Raw genomic sequence first — 16132 nt, forward strand, 5'->3', positions numbered from 1 at the left:
AGCCATTGATCAAATAATACTATGGGTAGTATAAATCCATTGATATCAATCAGTCTGTTTTGTCTCTACTTATTATGAATATTCTTACAATGATGGAAAAGTTGTACAGCTCAAATTCAAAACGTGAAAGGAAAAGAGAACTGAATAGAAACCTGTATTTTATGATGAAGGCAGTTTTGTGACAGCTAATGTATACATGAATATATCAATAAAATTCAATTTTATGAAGGAATTGAATTTTTTCAATTTCTTATAATCTGTGTTCATCGTGTGAGAGTCAATGTCACAACTATTGTCATGTCAACATGGATGATGAAAGTACTTGTATAATTTTAGAACTATGAATTCTTAAAAGTATTGATAATAGTCTTCAGGCACCAGTAGAAATGATAAAAGCAAAGTTATATGAGTCGATCTCATAATATCTATCATTGCATCTTAAAAAACTCTACAGTAAATGATTAAACAAAGCTTGGCTTTTAAAAGTGTATTGTGTGGTCAGATTTTTTGAAGAAGCCAAAAGAAAACAAAACTGGTAAAAATATTAATCAAATCCAATGTCGCTGATTAAATGTTTCTTGGTTAATATTAGTGGTTGAACAAATGAAGTGGCTAATATTTTCCAGATTACCTTTTTTCAAGTGGTAGATGTATTCCGTATGCTTTCAAATGATAGATACAATTTTTTCCATATGTTTTCAATTGATAGATGTATTCTCTATGTTGTCAAGTGATGGATATGTTCCGTACGGTTTCTCAAAGAATGACAGTCTTTGTACTCATTATCCTTTTCAAGTTTTTTTCCCCCTTTACAAAGTTAATCAGAATGTGGACAGCAGCTTGTGTCATATTCACCGTATTACTTTGCTTACCTAGCAGTGCAAAAATCCAGTGAGTGCTGACCCTATCCAATGCTTTGAGTACCAGGCTATAGGAGAATCCATCACATAATGTAGCGTTGTATTGTACAGTCTGAGTGTAGATTAAAACCAGTGTAAAATCATCTATGGTAGTAATCTGTACAAATAAAAATGAATATTGTCAACACTTTAAAAGTTAAATTCTGTTGAATTTATAAATGTGCTGTAAAATTCTAATGGTACTGCTATGACTTTATTAATTTATTCTTAGACCAGAGACTCTACCAGATAAACTATATTAGCACAGATGAATTGATTTAATGATGAGAAAATAATAACCAGCTTTTTATGAAATTACAGCATTTTAACCTCCAGGTTTAAAATCAATGTTTTGTGTCAGAAATGTAATCACGATTAGTTTTTTTGTAAGAAACAAAAACCTTGGCAGGTCACATACAGGTATTGCAAGTTAAGTGTTTTGTAAAAGTAGCATCTTGAAAAATTCATCATATATTCAGATATTTGCAGTGTTGCCATGGTGATATTGGTAGATATCGGTGAAGTACTTATCATTGGAATGATTGGCATGTTGGAAAGGTTTGTCATCAAAGTTTAAAAAATAAATGCAGGTACACAATTGTAAAGTCTGTGCTTGTGTGAATTCATCCTGCATTGTAATTCAGTTCATTGGGTGTGCAGTAAAACTCTCTCTCTGCCTATTTTCATAAACATGCCAGAGAAATTACAGGGTAGTCTAGTCAGAACTGCATTGTCACAAACAGATTGACATTTCCATATTGGAAAAGGGATGTCACCGTCTTTCATTTATGAGTTGACCTTATGTCAATCTGTCTGTGTACATATGTTAGTCTATCTGTGTACATATGTTACTCTATCTGTGTACGTATGTCAGTCTATGTACGTAGTCATATGTACGTATGTCAGTCTGTCTGTATACGTATGTCAGTCTGTCTGTGTACGTATGTCAGTCTGTCTGTGTACATATGTCAATCTGTCTACGTATGTCTGTCTATGTACGTATGTCAGTGTCTGTATATGTATGTCAGTCTGTGTACATATGTCAGTCTGTGTACATATGTCAGTCTGTATACGTATGTCTGTCTATGTACGTATGTCAGTGTCTGTATATGTATGTCAGTCTGTATACGTATGTCAGTTTGTCTGAGTACATATGTCAGTCTAGTCTGTCTGTGTACGTTGTTATGGTCCTATGTCTAAACTTCTTTTTACATCAATGAAAAGAGAGACAGGTTAATTTCTTTTTGTTCTCATAAATTTTCAGTCGATGGACTTTATCAATTGACCGACAGATGGCCTTCAAAACTGTTACATAACAGACGATTGTGATACAACACTTGAATATTTGTCTTTGATTCAAGATTTCAGAGTTATTTCAGTGTACATAATTACTGGTTGTCACCGTGCCATATCACCATCAGTCTATCATGGCATTGGTTGTCACCATGCCATATTACCATCAGTCTGTCATGGCTTTGGTTGTCACCGTGCCATATTACCATCAGTCTGTCATGGCATTGGTTGTCACAGTGCCATATTACCATCAGTCTGTCATGGCATTGGTTGTCACCGTGCCATATCACCATCAGTCTGTCATGGCATTGGTTGTCACAGTGCCATATCACCATCAGTCTGTCATGGCATTGGTTGTCACCGTGCCATATTACCATCAGTCTGTCATGGCATTGGTTGTCACCGTGCCATCACCAGCAGTCTGTCATGGCATTGGTTGTCACCGTGCCATCACCAGCAGTCTGTCATGGCATTGGTTGTCACAGTGCCATATTACCATCAGTCTGTCATGGCATTTGTTGTCACCGTGCCATATTACCATCAGTCTGTCATGGCATTTGTTGTCACCGTGCCATATCACCAGCAGTCTGTCATGGCATTGGTTGTCACCGTGCCATATCACCAGCAGTCTGTCTTGGCATTGGTTGATATATTCTATTTTGTTCATCAGATCATGCCACTGTCTTCACACTTCATACACAATTACATTGAGTATTTTAACATTTAGCATGTTGTAGTAGTGACAACACTTGTAGTGTATTTACAAATGTTACTGTCTCGGTACTCTTCTGACAATCTCCTCATCAATGGCTCAGCATGTTTTAGTTACTTAAATAACTCTGTATCTCACACAAAACAAAGTTGGTGTCTCACTCAGAACCAAAACCTACAAAATAATGTGGAAAAGTGCTTCCTTGCGTCCATGAAATTATATCAACTGAATCAAACAACTTTACCTCTTGACCTTTTACAAGTTGTCAGACATCTGATGGTCAAATCACAACTTGATATAAATTATTTCACTTTTGGTTTCCTTGGTAACATGTATGAGTTGATATGCTAAGTTTTCCCTCTCATGTCTCTCTTAACTCCAATTTAATGAGTTTGAAACTCTGAAAGCAAGTCTGAACTTATCAATAATTCAGGCTAGCTAGTACTCTAAGGAGGTAAATATTCCTTGTTAAGTAAATGCAATGTTACTTATTTTTTGCCTTGCTTGTTTGACTTTCCTTGGATTTATTGGCGTGAAAGCTTGCCTCTAAGCTTGTCCAGAGCTCTACATTTCTCAGCTTAGCCAACAATACTGATGTATACTGTGGTAAATGCTTTGACTTGTACTGAAGGAAATAGAAAGGATTTAACCCTTTGCACCCTGACCCCCAGGTACTCTATGACGTCATCGGACATTTATGTCCCAGCCAGGTTCAAAGGGTTAACAGCTAAAATACCCAGATCATGAACAGAGACAGACAGTCCTGAATGTGAATGCTCAAAAACTGGTTTTTGAACAAAGTAGTTCAGGACATATAACCTGGTATGTTAAATACTGTACAGTGCAGTAATTTGTCAAGTGTAATTTGCTACATTGCTTTGAGCTTTGCTCGTGAAATAGATTTAACCAGTAACCTTTTTAGACTACATGGTTTAGTGAGTAGGGTCAGAGCTTCATCATTAGCAGGGGTGAGGTGGAATACCAGTTATGGCTAGTTACTGGGAGGGTGAGGTGGAATACAAGTCATTACTAGTTACTGGACGGGTGAAGTGGAATACAAGTCATTACTAGTTACTGGGAGGGTGAAGGTGGAATACAAGTCATTACTAGTTACTGGGAGGGTAAAGTGGAATACAAGTCATTACTAGTTACTGGGAGGGTGAGGTGGGTGAAGTGGAATACAAGTCATTACTAGTTACTGGGAGGGTGAAGTGGAATACAAGTCATTACTAGTTACTGGGAGGGTAAAGTGGAATACAAGTCATTACTAGTTACTGGGAGGGTGAAGTGGAATACAAGTCATTACTAGTTACTGGGAGGGTGAAGTGGAATACAAGTCATTACTAGTTACTGAACTCATGATGGGAAGATTACTAGTTCTAAACCTTGTTATGACTAAGGTAGCACATTGACAAAGTGAAAGATGTATACTAAGGTTTGACTAAGGTTTACATATCGAAAGACAGTTAGGCTGAGACTCTAGTATGGCTATGGTATTAGGTGCTTTATCAAGCTGATATACGTATCGTAACTTTAACCTTTAATGCACATTAGTTAAGATACCTCAACTTGCAATTAAGCCACTGTCTCTCAGATTATCGGTAGAATAAATTCATAAAGTTAGGACTAGAAGCAATGATTATTGCCATTGGTATTTTCAGTTTGTGCAGTCAACATAATCAATGTCACTTCATTTCTGCCTCACTGATTTTTTCAAGGGGCAATGTTTTATCCAGAGTGTACAATTTTCATGAATCCTCACCTATACAAACAAAGTTTCCCTAAAAATAAATACAAACATGTGATATGCCCCACCCCCTCCACAATGAAATCTCTAGATATTGATAAACACAGAGTATATAGCAGTCCACACTTTGATTGCTGCCCTATGATGTAAAACATCACATTGTTGAAATAACACACTATCTGCCTAGCCACATTAAAATGATGCTAGCATCCAATCTGCAGAAAGATTTGCTGGAAATGAAAGACTATCAACTAGTTTTAATTGCCTCAACAGTACAACACTGTATTTAAAAATGATGCGAATGAAGTGTGAACGATTTGAATAGGCTTCTGGTATATTCAACATTTTCTATGTTAGAAGGACAAGAGCAAAAACCTGAAACACTTGGTACATGTTAATAACAGCAAAATGAGTTGAAATATTAGTCAAATCAGGGCATCAATGAAATGAAATGTAATGAATTCAGATGTTATGAAATTGTTGTGACCAAAAATTGAACGGAAAATGAAAGATGTTATGGCACATAAACATTGAAAGATGTATAAAAAAAGGTGTGCCTGAAGGACATGCAGAAAATTGAAGATGTTATAAAATGGGACGCCTTGAGAGCATTGCCAACAATTGTAATTAAAGACAAAGTAACTGTCCATACATTATTTTTAACTGCACATCTGATGGCAATCTTTTTTATTTTTTTCTGCCATCTTTTGCTTAATTTTTTTTTCAAACACAACCCCTCGGATTGTTTTTTCCCCCAAAATTTTCCAAGCCCTAATTTGCTGATACCTTAAAAACCTTAATTTGCAAAACTTGAATTTGCATAATTTGTTAAAGTCTCCAGTCTCCCCCTCTCCCCCCCCCCCCCCCCTCAGTATTTAAGCCACAGGGAACATTCCCCCTTTGTGTGAGAAACCTGAAGAAAACACTGGAGGGGTTGTAATATTTTTATCAACAATAAGCCCATTAAGTCTTAGTAGACAATCATTGTGTCAATTAGCCAATGGTATTTTTTTAATGCATGTACTGAACAATTTGATGGTACCCTTCATAAAATTTTACAATAAAAATAGAATGTTTCTTGTCATTGAAACTGAATGTATCATTGTCATTGAGACTGACTTATTTTCAGAAACAAATTTCCATTTCAATACTGTGTTATACCAGTAAGTTATTACGCTACTTTAGAAAATAATTATCAGCAGATATTGTTGATGGCTTCTCGTTATCAACATATAATTCAGAGAAAGTACCTGAAACAGTTGTCAAGGAATTTGACAGAACCATTAACAATAGTATGAATGTGTTTGCTTAGAGATTTAGGTATATTTAATAATAATGACTTATTTAGTGATAATTTTCCCAGATTCCTTATATCCATCTTTGTCTAGCTGATCTGGTCATTTTGAAAGCCAGCCTCTGTTAGTTCTTGTTTAAATACATCTTCGGTCTCATTGAACAGATTACATACAATATCATCCGTCTTTCAAATTTGAAGAGCATTTTTTACAGCTGTGACAACTGGTAATGATTTTATGGATTGTAATCTTGCTAGCAATGTTGGATTGTGGGAGCCAATACATCATCAGTCACCTGTAGTCGACATCTACCACGGTACTTGTTGAAAAATTCATGATTTTTATCCTCCATTCCATACATTGGTTGTTCAAATATTCAGTTTTATTGCTTTCAATTCACTTGTTTCTATGCATAGCCTACTAGACGAAAATTGTATCGCTTTATTTCAGTAACTGGTAAGCTTTTCTATATTAAAGAGTTAAAACATGCACAAATTATCAATGTATGTTTTCACATGCTGGGTGCATTGAGGTATGTCTATATGATATTGCTGGTGTTTGAATGTTTAGTGTGTACTATGCAGAACTGTCTGACTATGGCCATATCAGACTGTTCATCTCTGTTTGTGTCTCCATCTTTGAACTTGTCAAACAAGTCAATCACTGTGTTTGTATTTCTGTTTTTCAAGTTCTATGATTTGTTTACTGACATTACCAATACTGATCATGTGTGGAGACTTTACCATGATTGTAGTTTACAAATAAACTGTGTGAGCTGGCTTTGATCTTCCCTAGTCATCAAAATAGTCTACCCTTTTCATATTTGAAGTACTGCATATACTAATGATATCTTAAGATTTGGAAAATTTGATGTCAGTGAAAATAAAAAACCTATTTCGTCTGCAGTGTGTCACATACAGTCACCAATTTTAGATGACAATGTACATATTGTGGAGTCTGTGTGATTCTGTAACTGTGAAGTTGTTGTGCACTGTGAAGTGCCTCTATCACATCAGAGTTGGTGTGCAGTGTGAGGTGCCTCTATCACATCAGAGTTGGTGTGTACTGTGAGGTGCCTCTATCACATCAGAGTTGGTGTGCACTGTGAGGTGCCTCTATCACATCAGAGTTGGTGTGCACTGTGAGGTGCCTCTATCACATCAGAGTTGGTGTGTATTGTGAGGTGCCTCTATCACATCAGAGTTGGTGTGCACTGTGAGGTGCCTCTATCACATCAGAGTTGGTGTGCACTGTGAGGTGCCTCTATCACATCAGAGTTGGTGTGCACTGTGAGGTGCCTCTATCACATCAGAGTTGGTGTGCACTGTGAGGTGCCTCTATCACATCAGAGTTGGTGTGCACTGTGAGGTGCCTCTATCACATCAGAGTTGGTGTGCACTGTGAGGTGCCTCTATCACATCAGAGTTGGTGTGCACTGTGAGGTGCCTCTATCACATCAGAGTTGGTGTGCACTGTGAGGTGCCTCTATCACATCAGAGTTGGTGTGCACTGTGAGGTGCCTCTATCACATCAGAGTTGGTGTGCACTGTGAGGTGCCTCTATCACATCAGAGAGTATCCAAACCACAGGGAATCTCTAGATCTGTTAATATCTATAAGCATACCATAGTGTTCAGTGAATTTTGATGTGTTGTTAGTTTAATACAAGTGCTGCAAGGACATCCTGTGTTCAAGGCAGCTGTAGTGATGTCATCAGCTGACATTAAGACCTTGTTACAATGTATCAGATTTATCGGTTTCCAAGGTAGAGTTTAGTGTTAATCTGGGATAATTACTCTCAGATGAGTTTTCTGATTTGTTTAAATAGATAATAGTATAGATAGTAGCTGATTGTTTCAGTAGGTGTGTTATTTGCACTGACATCATCTGTTACTGTTTTGATGGTAGACTGTCGACAGCTGCTTGTACCAAGATGGCCCAATGACATCACTAGATGACCTGTAACATTCACATTAACATTAAGATTTAGCAATCACTGGCGTTCATCCTACAATCTATGCGGCAATTTGCTGAAGTATACTGCTTATGTCAATTTCGCAATCACCTCAACAACAGTCTGCTAAAGTTTTCCTTCATTTTATTCTGTTTTAATGATTACATGCCCACAGACTTTTGGCAAATCTACATGAAGGTACAAACGAGGCGAAAACAATACCTCTGTACTCAAGACTCTGAGTACTGTCCTCCACTCTGAGACTGTTGCTGTTTGTAGGGGCGTGAAATGTCCATAACAAAAATGTGCCATTTTGTAGTAAAGAATGGGATATCAAAGAACTTGATTTGTTGTCACGGTCTGCTGACAATCAAAATACAAATGGAACAAACAACATCAGTAATGGAAACCAAACTCCAGGCCCAAACTGGAAAGCTGTGTTCTTGATCTCTAGGCATGTAATTATATGAATGATGTTTCAGTTTTTGTTTACACATGCTCATGCTGCCAGCACTGAGAATTCTTGGCCTCGCTTGATTTAATGGTACAGACCGTTTATTCTTTATGCTGATGATTTTATTTATATTGTATAAAACCATGACGGTAGTTATGCATGGTCAACCCATTCATTCACTAATTTCTTTTAACATGTCAAACAACATAAAACAGCGTCTCATATCAAACAAAATTCATGAAAATATTGTAGAAAAAATGATTGACTTTATCCCTTTGATAAATCAGCTCATAGAGGAATAAAGTTTGTCTCCTAGTCCGTGTTGCAATTCACTATTGCCCTAATCTTTAGTCTGTAAGACAGTTTCAATAATAACACATAAAGCGTATCCTGGCACTGTTGTTCACAGTGTGAGCCAAGTTCAGTTAAACCATTGAAGGCAATCAGTGTCCAGTGGTTTGGATCAATGGGGCTGTCTATTTGTAAAACAACCATGGATCTCAACTGTTGGAACTTATATTCCTTGGAGTTAATGATGTTGTGAAGTCAGAAATTATTGATGTCTGCAATAGTAACAGAATACTATCATACTGATCACCCATAGCAATACTCTAGTCTATGTAAACACCCAAACAATTTGACTTGCAGTACATGTAATTAATTTCAGATTTTCTGAGCATTGATTTTTTTATTGTGAATAAGTTTAGAAGGAAAGTCCCAAGTTAAATAATCTTTAAACCTGGATCACAAATAATTAATAACTTTATTAAAGTGCGTTGTAAGTAATTCATTGAATTGTATATCCAGATCTGAATTATTAAATGTGTTCATCATGAATGGTGCTGTATCATAGCAACCATGGAAATTGGAATAAGCTTAAACAAATTCACTATTTATGAAAATTTGATCAGCGGTATTGAATAATTTGCCAAGACTTTGATCAGAGGTATTATAGTTTACCAAGACTTTGTGGAGAGTCCATGGGAAACAAGTCATCGTAGATGACACAGTCCCCACTTGTTAATGAGTACTTTGATTACAAGTCCTCAGAGAGGATAGAGTCCTCTTCATGAATTTGGTCTGTGATGTCCTTTTACTAAGTTTGAATAAAATCGGTGAATACAATCAGTTGAGACGTGCCTACTTTTGGCTAAGGACATGAAAAAATTGTAACAAAATGGCTGCCATGCAGCCATATTGGATCATATCATGAAACAAATTGACTTGTGTTAATGACATGTGTTAATGTCCTTGTACCAACTTTGAATAAAATCGTTGAGATATGCCTGAGTTATGGCTCTGTACATGAAAAAATCATAACAAAATGGCCACACGGCAGCCATATTGGATTGTATCACAAAACAAATTGACGTGCATATGTATGACATAAGTCAATCTCCTTGAACCAACTGTGAATAAATTCGCTTGATACATGTCTGAGTTATGGTTCTGTACATGAAAAAACGTAACAAAATGGCCACACAGCAACCATATTGGATCGTTTCACAAAACAAATCAATGTGCATATATATTACATAGGTCGATGTCCTTGTACCAAATTTGAATAAAATCGGTTGAGATATGCCTGAGTTATGGCTCTGTACATGAAAAAATCGTAACAAAATGGCCGCCTGGCGGCCATATTGGATCGTATCACAAACCAAATTGACGTGCATGTCTATGACATTGGTCAATGTCCTTGTACCAACTTTGAATAAAATCGGTTGAAACATGTCTGAGTTATGGCTCTGTACATGAAAAAATCATAACAAAATGGCCGCCTGGCGGCCATATTGGATCGTATCACAAAACAGATCCACGTGCATATGTATTACATAGGTCAATGTCCTTGTACCAACTTTGAATAAAATCAGTTGAGATATGCCTGAGTTATGGCTCTGTACATGAAAAAATCGTAATAAAATGGCCGCCTGGCGGCCATATTGGATCGTATCACAAAACAAATTGACGTGCATATGTATGACATAGGTCAATGTCCTTGTACCAAATTTGAATAAAATCGGTTTAGATATGCCTGAGTTATGGCTCTGTACATGAAAAAATCGTAACAAAATGGCCGCCTGGTGGCCATATTGGATCACACTACAAAACAAATTTACGTGCTTGTCTATGACATTGGTCAATGTCCTTGTACCTACTTTGAATAATATCGGTTGAAACATGTCTGAGTTATGGCTCTGTACATGAAAAAATCGTAATAAAATGGCCGCCTGGCGGCCATATTGGATCATATCACAAAACAAATCGACGTGCATATGTATGACATAGGTCAATGTCCTTGTACCAACTTTGAATAAAATCGGTTGAGATATGCCTGAGTTATGGCTCTGTACATGAAAAAATCGTAATAAAATGGCCGCCTGGCGGCCATATTGGATCGTATCACAAAACAAATTGATGTGCATATGTATGACATAGGTCAATGTCCTTGTACCAAATTTGAATAAAATCGGTTTACATATGCCTGAGTTATGGCTCTGTACATGAAAAAATCGTAATAAAATGGCCGCCTGGCGGCCATATTGGATCGTATCAAAAAACAAATCAACGTGCATATGTATGACATATGAAGTAATCTATGTACCAAGTTTGAATGAAATCGCTCCAGGCGTATCTGAGATATCTGCGTGAACGGACGGACGCACAGACGGACGCACGCACGGACGGACATGACCAAACCTATAAGTCCCCCCGGACGGTGTCCGTGGGGACTAACAAGCATTGAGTAAAACAGAGTAACCTTTGTGTCAATGAATGGAGACTTGGAGTGCAACATGTGTGAATTATTTCACAGTGAAGTATTGACAAATGTGGAATGTTTGATAAGTTTCATGTTGTCTGTTTCAGTGTTTTGATTTCTACGTTGTAAGCTTACACTGTGTACATTGTGTTTTGATTTCTACACTGTTAGCTTAATACACTGTACCTATTGAGGGATTTTTATTTCCAAGAGGGGAATATTGATTGTCTATCTGAGACTCATGGAGTTGACAGCAAAGTAGACAAAAATACTTATGATATGTTTGATTTTTTACAGGTAAACCTGTTATTGTCTGTTGGTAATTGAAGACTTCATCCTGTGAATGTACTCTGATTTCAACTACCAGTGTTAGAACGGTCAAAATATTTATGAAGACCAGATTTGGGAATAACAGTAGCCATCTCCAACTGTAGCTTTGACGTCCCCAAGATCCACAACATTCCATGTGCCCCATTGGTTCATTCACAGAAAATGTGATTGCTAAAGATATTGCTGCAGTACCCTATTAGCATATCATGTGATCATCACCTGATACAAAATAACCAATAAAGATTTTTGCATGTTTTGGTGGCGTGGACTGAACAAAATAGGGTTGGTTTTCCTGTTTTTTGTTACTGAGTAATTTTGACAAAATTTGGACATTTTGTACAACTAGAAGGAGAAATTTATTTAAAAAATAGGACAAAAACAAAGGCAAGGGTGTTTTAAGTTGGTGATTAAGTATGTCAATTTAGCATGACATTCAAGATATGTAAATTTCTTTAGACATCAACTTCGTGCTTATTTTCACAGATCATATCTGCCTATCTGCAAGTTTTAGTTTTTATTTCAAAGCAATATCCTTTCACGATTTTGTTAAAAATCTGTCTCTGTATCTTCTAACACCATATTTTGTCAGCAGGCTTGTCAACTTAACAAGACATGTTACAGATTTGAAATGCTGGTCCTTTTCAATTCATTTACTCAGCATTCTTTATAAACCATGAAAAAACAGAGTATTGGAACAGGGAGTTCACTTTTCGTAAATGGCTCAGTGGCTAAGAGAACACCAAGTGTTTGCTACTAAGCTAATGTGGTATTGTAATGCCCATTGTACTCTCCATTATAGCATATTGTATCGGTACAACCAATAGATGATGCACTCAATATAAGGGTCTCTTTAGAGGCCTTGTCAAATTGCAGTATTTTGTGCTGAGTATATGATATAATTGTCAACTCACTTGGACCTGGTGCATCAGGCTAGAATTTACGGATGAGTGGTGTTCATGGCACCATCGATAGCGCCCTCAAGTGGTAATTTTAGCTATTTTCAAATGCATACTTTCATTCAAGTTGGGCCAGTGTGTGCAGTGGGATCTGTTCAACCCTATTTCCCATTACAAAGGTCTTACTTCACCAAAGAAAATAATCGGGTTAGACCAAACTATCTTGGTGAAAAGGTTTAGATCCAGTGAATAGTAATGGACATGAAAGTTTGTTCTGTACCAGAGATACACATTACAGTGGATACTTCCATAACAAGTCTTTTTTTATTGTTATAATTTGAGTGACAAAGTCGGCATACATTATTTTAAAGTGTCTTATAAAGCCTTTTAACTGCCTACATGATATCTCACTATTAATTCCCTAATTTGATAACTAGACAGTCACATTGAGAAGAGTAAAGCTTTCACAACTGTCCTTCTCAAAGAAGATTTTTGAGTTCTCATGATTCTTTCAAGTTTTCAGCTGTTTCGTCATAGTGACGAGAGTTCTGTGAGAGGAAACAGTCCAATACTCGCCACCGTTGTTTTTTCAGTGATGAGGATCCTTTTCAAATAAGAATTCCACAACCTCTAATCAGTAAGTTGATATTGCTGGTTCAATGAGTCCTTTCATAGGCTGTTTCTATTTTAATGAGTCCCTTTGATTGGCTGTTTCTATTTTAATGAGTCCCTTTGATTGGCTGTTTCACATTTTTTATCATAATTTGCAGATAATGTTGGGCGCTTCTCTTCATGGAAAGTGAGAATCTCACTCAAATGTGACTGACATTTGTAAATTTTCAGTGAAATGTTTGCACATCAAAGCCAAGGCAAAGTCATCACCCAGAACCACCCTGTAATACCAGAGTTATGGTATGGTCCTATTGTTTTCAAGCCTAGGGTTGAACCAAATGTAATAAAAGTGGGGTGAAGGATCAAAGGTGAATTGATTCGACAGGTTTGCAAAGCTGTTGACATTAAAAAAATTGCTTTGAGTGCAAAAAGCAAACTGAAATCTGTAACTCCAGGCAGTTCCTTGATCTAAAAGTGGAAATGAATTGGGGCTTGGTCTCATGTGACGCAGGTTGCTGTCATTGTCAAAGAAAGCAAGTTAATATAACAAGCATATGTAACACCCTTGAAGGAGATTTAATATTTACAGTTTCACTTCAATATTGTCATATGTATTAAAAATGGTGAAAGCTATGCTACATGTTTGTGTTTGTTCATGAAATGTAATTTATGCAAATGTATACACATCATTGATATAAAATATGCAGATTGGTCCAGGGTGCTATTTCATCCACATCATACTTCAGTGACTGTCCAGTTACCAAAGAAAGGAAAAAACCTGATCTTTTATGCACAGATGTAAGATTCTGATATCTAATGTTGCTGTCATCAATATAATTATAGCTGAACATAGCTGATTGGCAAAAGAATTGAGTGTCATATACATTGCATAAATTAGCATATTTGTAAACAAAGGTTTAAATTCAGATTTGTCAATGACTGTGAAATTTACTTCTTGTAGGCACATACTTATTGGATAATGGGGACAGTACTATGAGGAGCAAGTGGCCTTTTTGTTGTTATTTTTGTAATGTCTTTAACTTTCAAGGCAATGGAAGTTTTGTAGATAAATGTGGTTCAGAGACTCTTGGAGCATGTAAATATAAATTTCTTTATTTCTGAGGTAGAAGTAAGTGATGGAATTTGGGGATATGAATTCTGTAAAATATTGCTGTACCAAGGGAAATGATTAGTAAATAAAAACTATACAACAAGGAAGTTGCCGAGTTTATTTCCATTTTTGTAAAGTAATGGGCGTTCAATTGTAATGGAAGAAGTTCACACAATTTAAAGTTTTGCATTCTATTCTCAGTAAGGCCAAGAAAAATAAAGTTTGTTTCTCACCCAAGACATATTGCAAAAATGATGTGGTGACACAGGTTTTTCCTTCTCAATTTTTTGTATTCTTCAGCCAACAAGAACGTGCAAAAAGACATTTGTATAGTAACAGTTCTGTGGTTTGACTTTTAGTGCAGCAATGCAGTTTTGTCAGCGTAATATAACAGTTACATATGAGTACAGTTCTGAATGGAATGCCAGTGTCAATTATTTTGTTTACAGTTCTGTTTTATACAGCACTGTGTTATGCACTATCGTCGCATATTTTTGCGATGTTTCATTTTTTTGTTTCATTGTTTTCATTTCCCTATGAGCAGAAAAAAAGGTTTACGTGGCGGGTCTAAATTAATGCACGCGAGGATGACAAACTTTTTATTTTTCTTGGACTGAATTTACATTATTTGTTTTGCTAGCTGCCATTGTTACCAATCAGCTGAAGAAGCAGCTACCACAGAGAAAAATCAATTGTTTTGCATTAAAAGTACAGCAAGTCACAGAATTATAATTTGTATTCGTTACATGTTTTGCATAAAATTTGCATATACAGGACAGCACACCTGTAGTATTGACAATTTTTACAAACTTTATTCAGCACCAGCGACTGAAGAATTCACTATCGATGGCGCAATAGAAACAAAATGCTAAGAGCAATGTACAACTTGCGTGAAGTATGAACCGTCATGATCAGAAAAAAACGCGATAATTTATTAGAAATGTAATGCGACAAAGGAAATGAACAGCTTATTTCATTGCTTCATCAATTTATTTGAAGTCAATTTGGTTTTCAGGAGAACTTTTATCCGTTAATATACAACTGTATATTGACGGGAACTGATCCTCGAGTAGCCCTGTGTACATTGAGTGCTTTCGCCTTGAGAATAGGTTTGACAAACGAAGGCGTTTTGCGGTTAGTTTTGCTACTAAAATAAGTGAACTAGAGAAGAGGTTAAGTTTAAAGGCAGCATTATATCAGAAAAGTAAACTAAATTCAATGCTACAAACTTAAAGCGAGATAATAAATGGGGTGATAATAAAGGGTCACAAATTTTTGTCTCTTACTGATACCGATCATAGTTTTTTTTTATTTGGCAGTGGTTCACACATTTCAACAGTCTGAACAGAGGCATACCGGCAGGTCATGATAACTACACACTGCCTCAGTGCCTTTCTGTTATCGGTGAGGTCCAACAGACATAAATGACTAATCATCCTATTGTAGCTGCTGATTTACAATTTGAAAAATTAGCTTTTGTAAAAAGATACTGTCAGATGCAAACATGGAAACGTTTTTGATTTGGTATGTAGAGATTTGGAAATACAACATAGGACAATCAAGATCCATCAATTTGAAACAAATTGAGAAACACACAGACACGAACTATCGTCATGTAAATCTCATCTAAACGACATATGTGTTCACTCGTGTATCTAATATGCAGTTCTCGCAAATGCAATTGTACACGTTTACAGTAAATCAGAAGAGAAACTTTTGATGTAATTGTTGCTTTATTTAAATCTCTGCAAGTTACAATACACACAATATTTGAATACTGATGGTCTTAGAATAACTAATTAATGAATTTTTGCATATCGTGTGTGGTTACTAACCTGTAAGTAAATTTCCCTAGGAACTACGATTGTAGAGATGAGCTAATTACCTTTCCTTTAAGAATATTGGACGGCTAAAATCTTACCCTGACACGTCAAAGAGAGTGATGTTACCCACAATTTTCCTTGATTCGTACACACTAAAATTGCTTATTGAAATAAAACAATTTCCTTCTGTACACAGAACAGTTAGGGCCATATTTCCAAATTCTGACAACATCGTTTTGATGGCCA

General features: G+C 36.3%; 1 protein-coding gene across 2 annotated transcripts in view; it reads left to right on the forward strand.

Annotated features, from left to right (window-relative positions):
* LOC139119492 (conserved oligomeric Golgi complex subunit 3-like) overlaps positions 1 to 14170 on the forward strand; it is a 57344-nt gene extending 43174 nt beyond the window's left edge. For both annotated transcript variants that reach the window (XM_070683343.1, XM_070683344.1), the window contains exon 22: positions 11412 to 14170. In XM_070683343.1, the coding sequence (XP_070539444.1) occupies positions 11412 to 11441 (30 nt within the window). In that variant the 3' untranslated portion in view covers positions 11442 to 14170. The remainder of the gene's footprint in view (positions 1 to 11411) is intronic.
* Positions 14171 to 16132: the final 1962 nt, after the last annotated feature.

The sequence above is a fragment of the Ptychodera flava genome, chromosome 19 (genome assembly GCF_041260155.1).
Source record: "Ptychodera flava strain L36383 chromosome 19, AS_Pfla_20210202, whole genome shotgun sequence".
NCBI lineage: Eukaryota > Metazoa > Hemichordata > Enteropneusta > Ptychoderidae > Ptychodera > Ptychodera flava.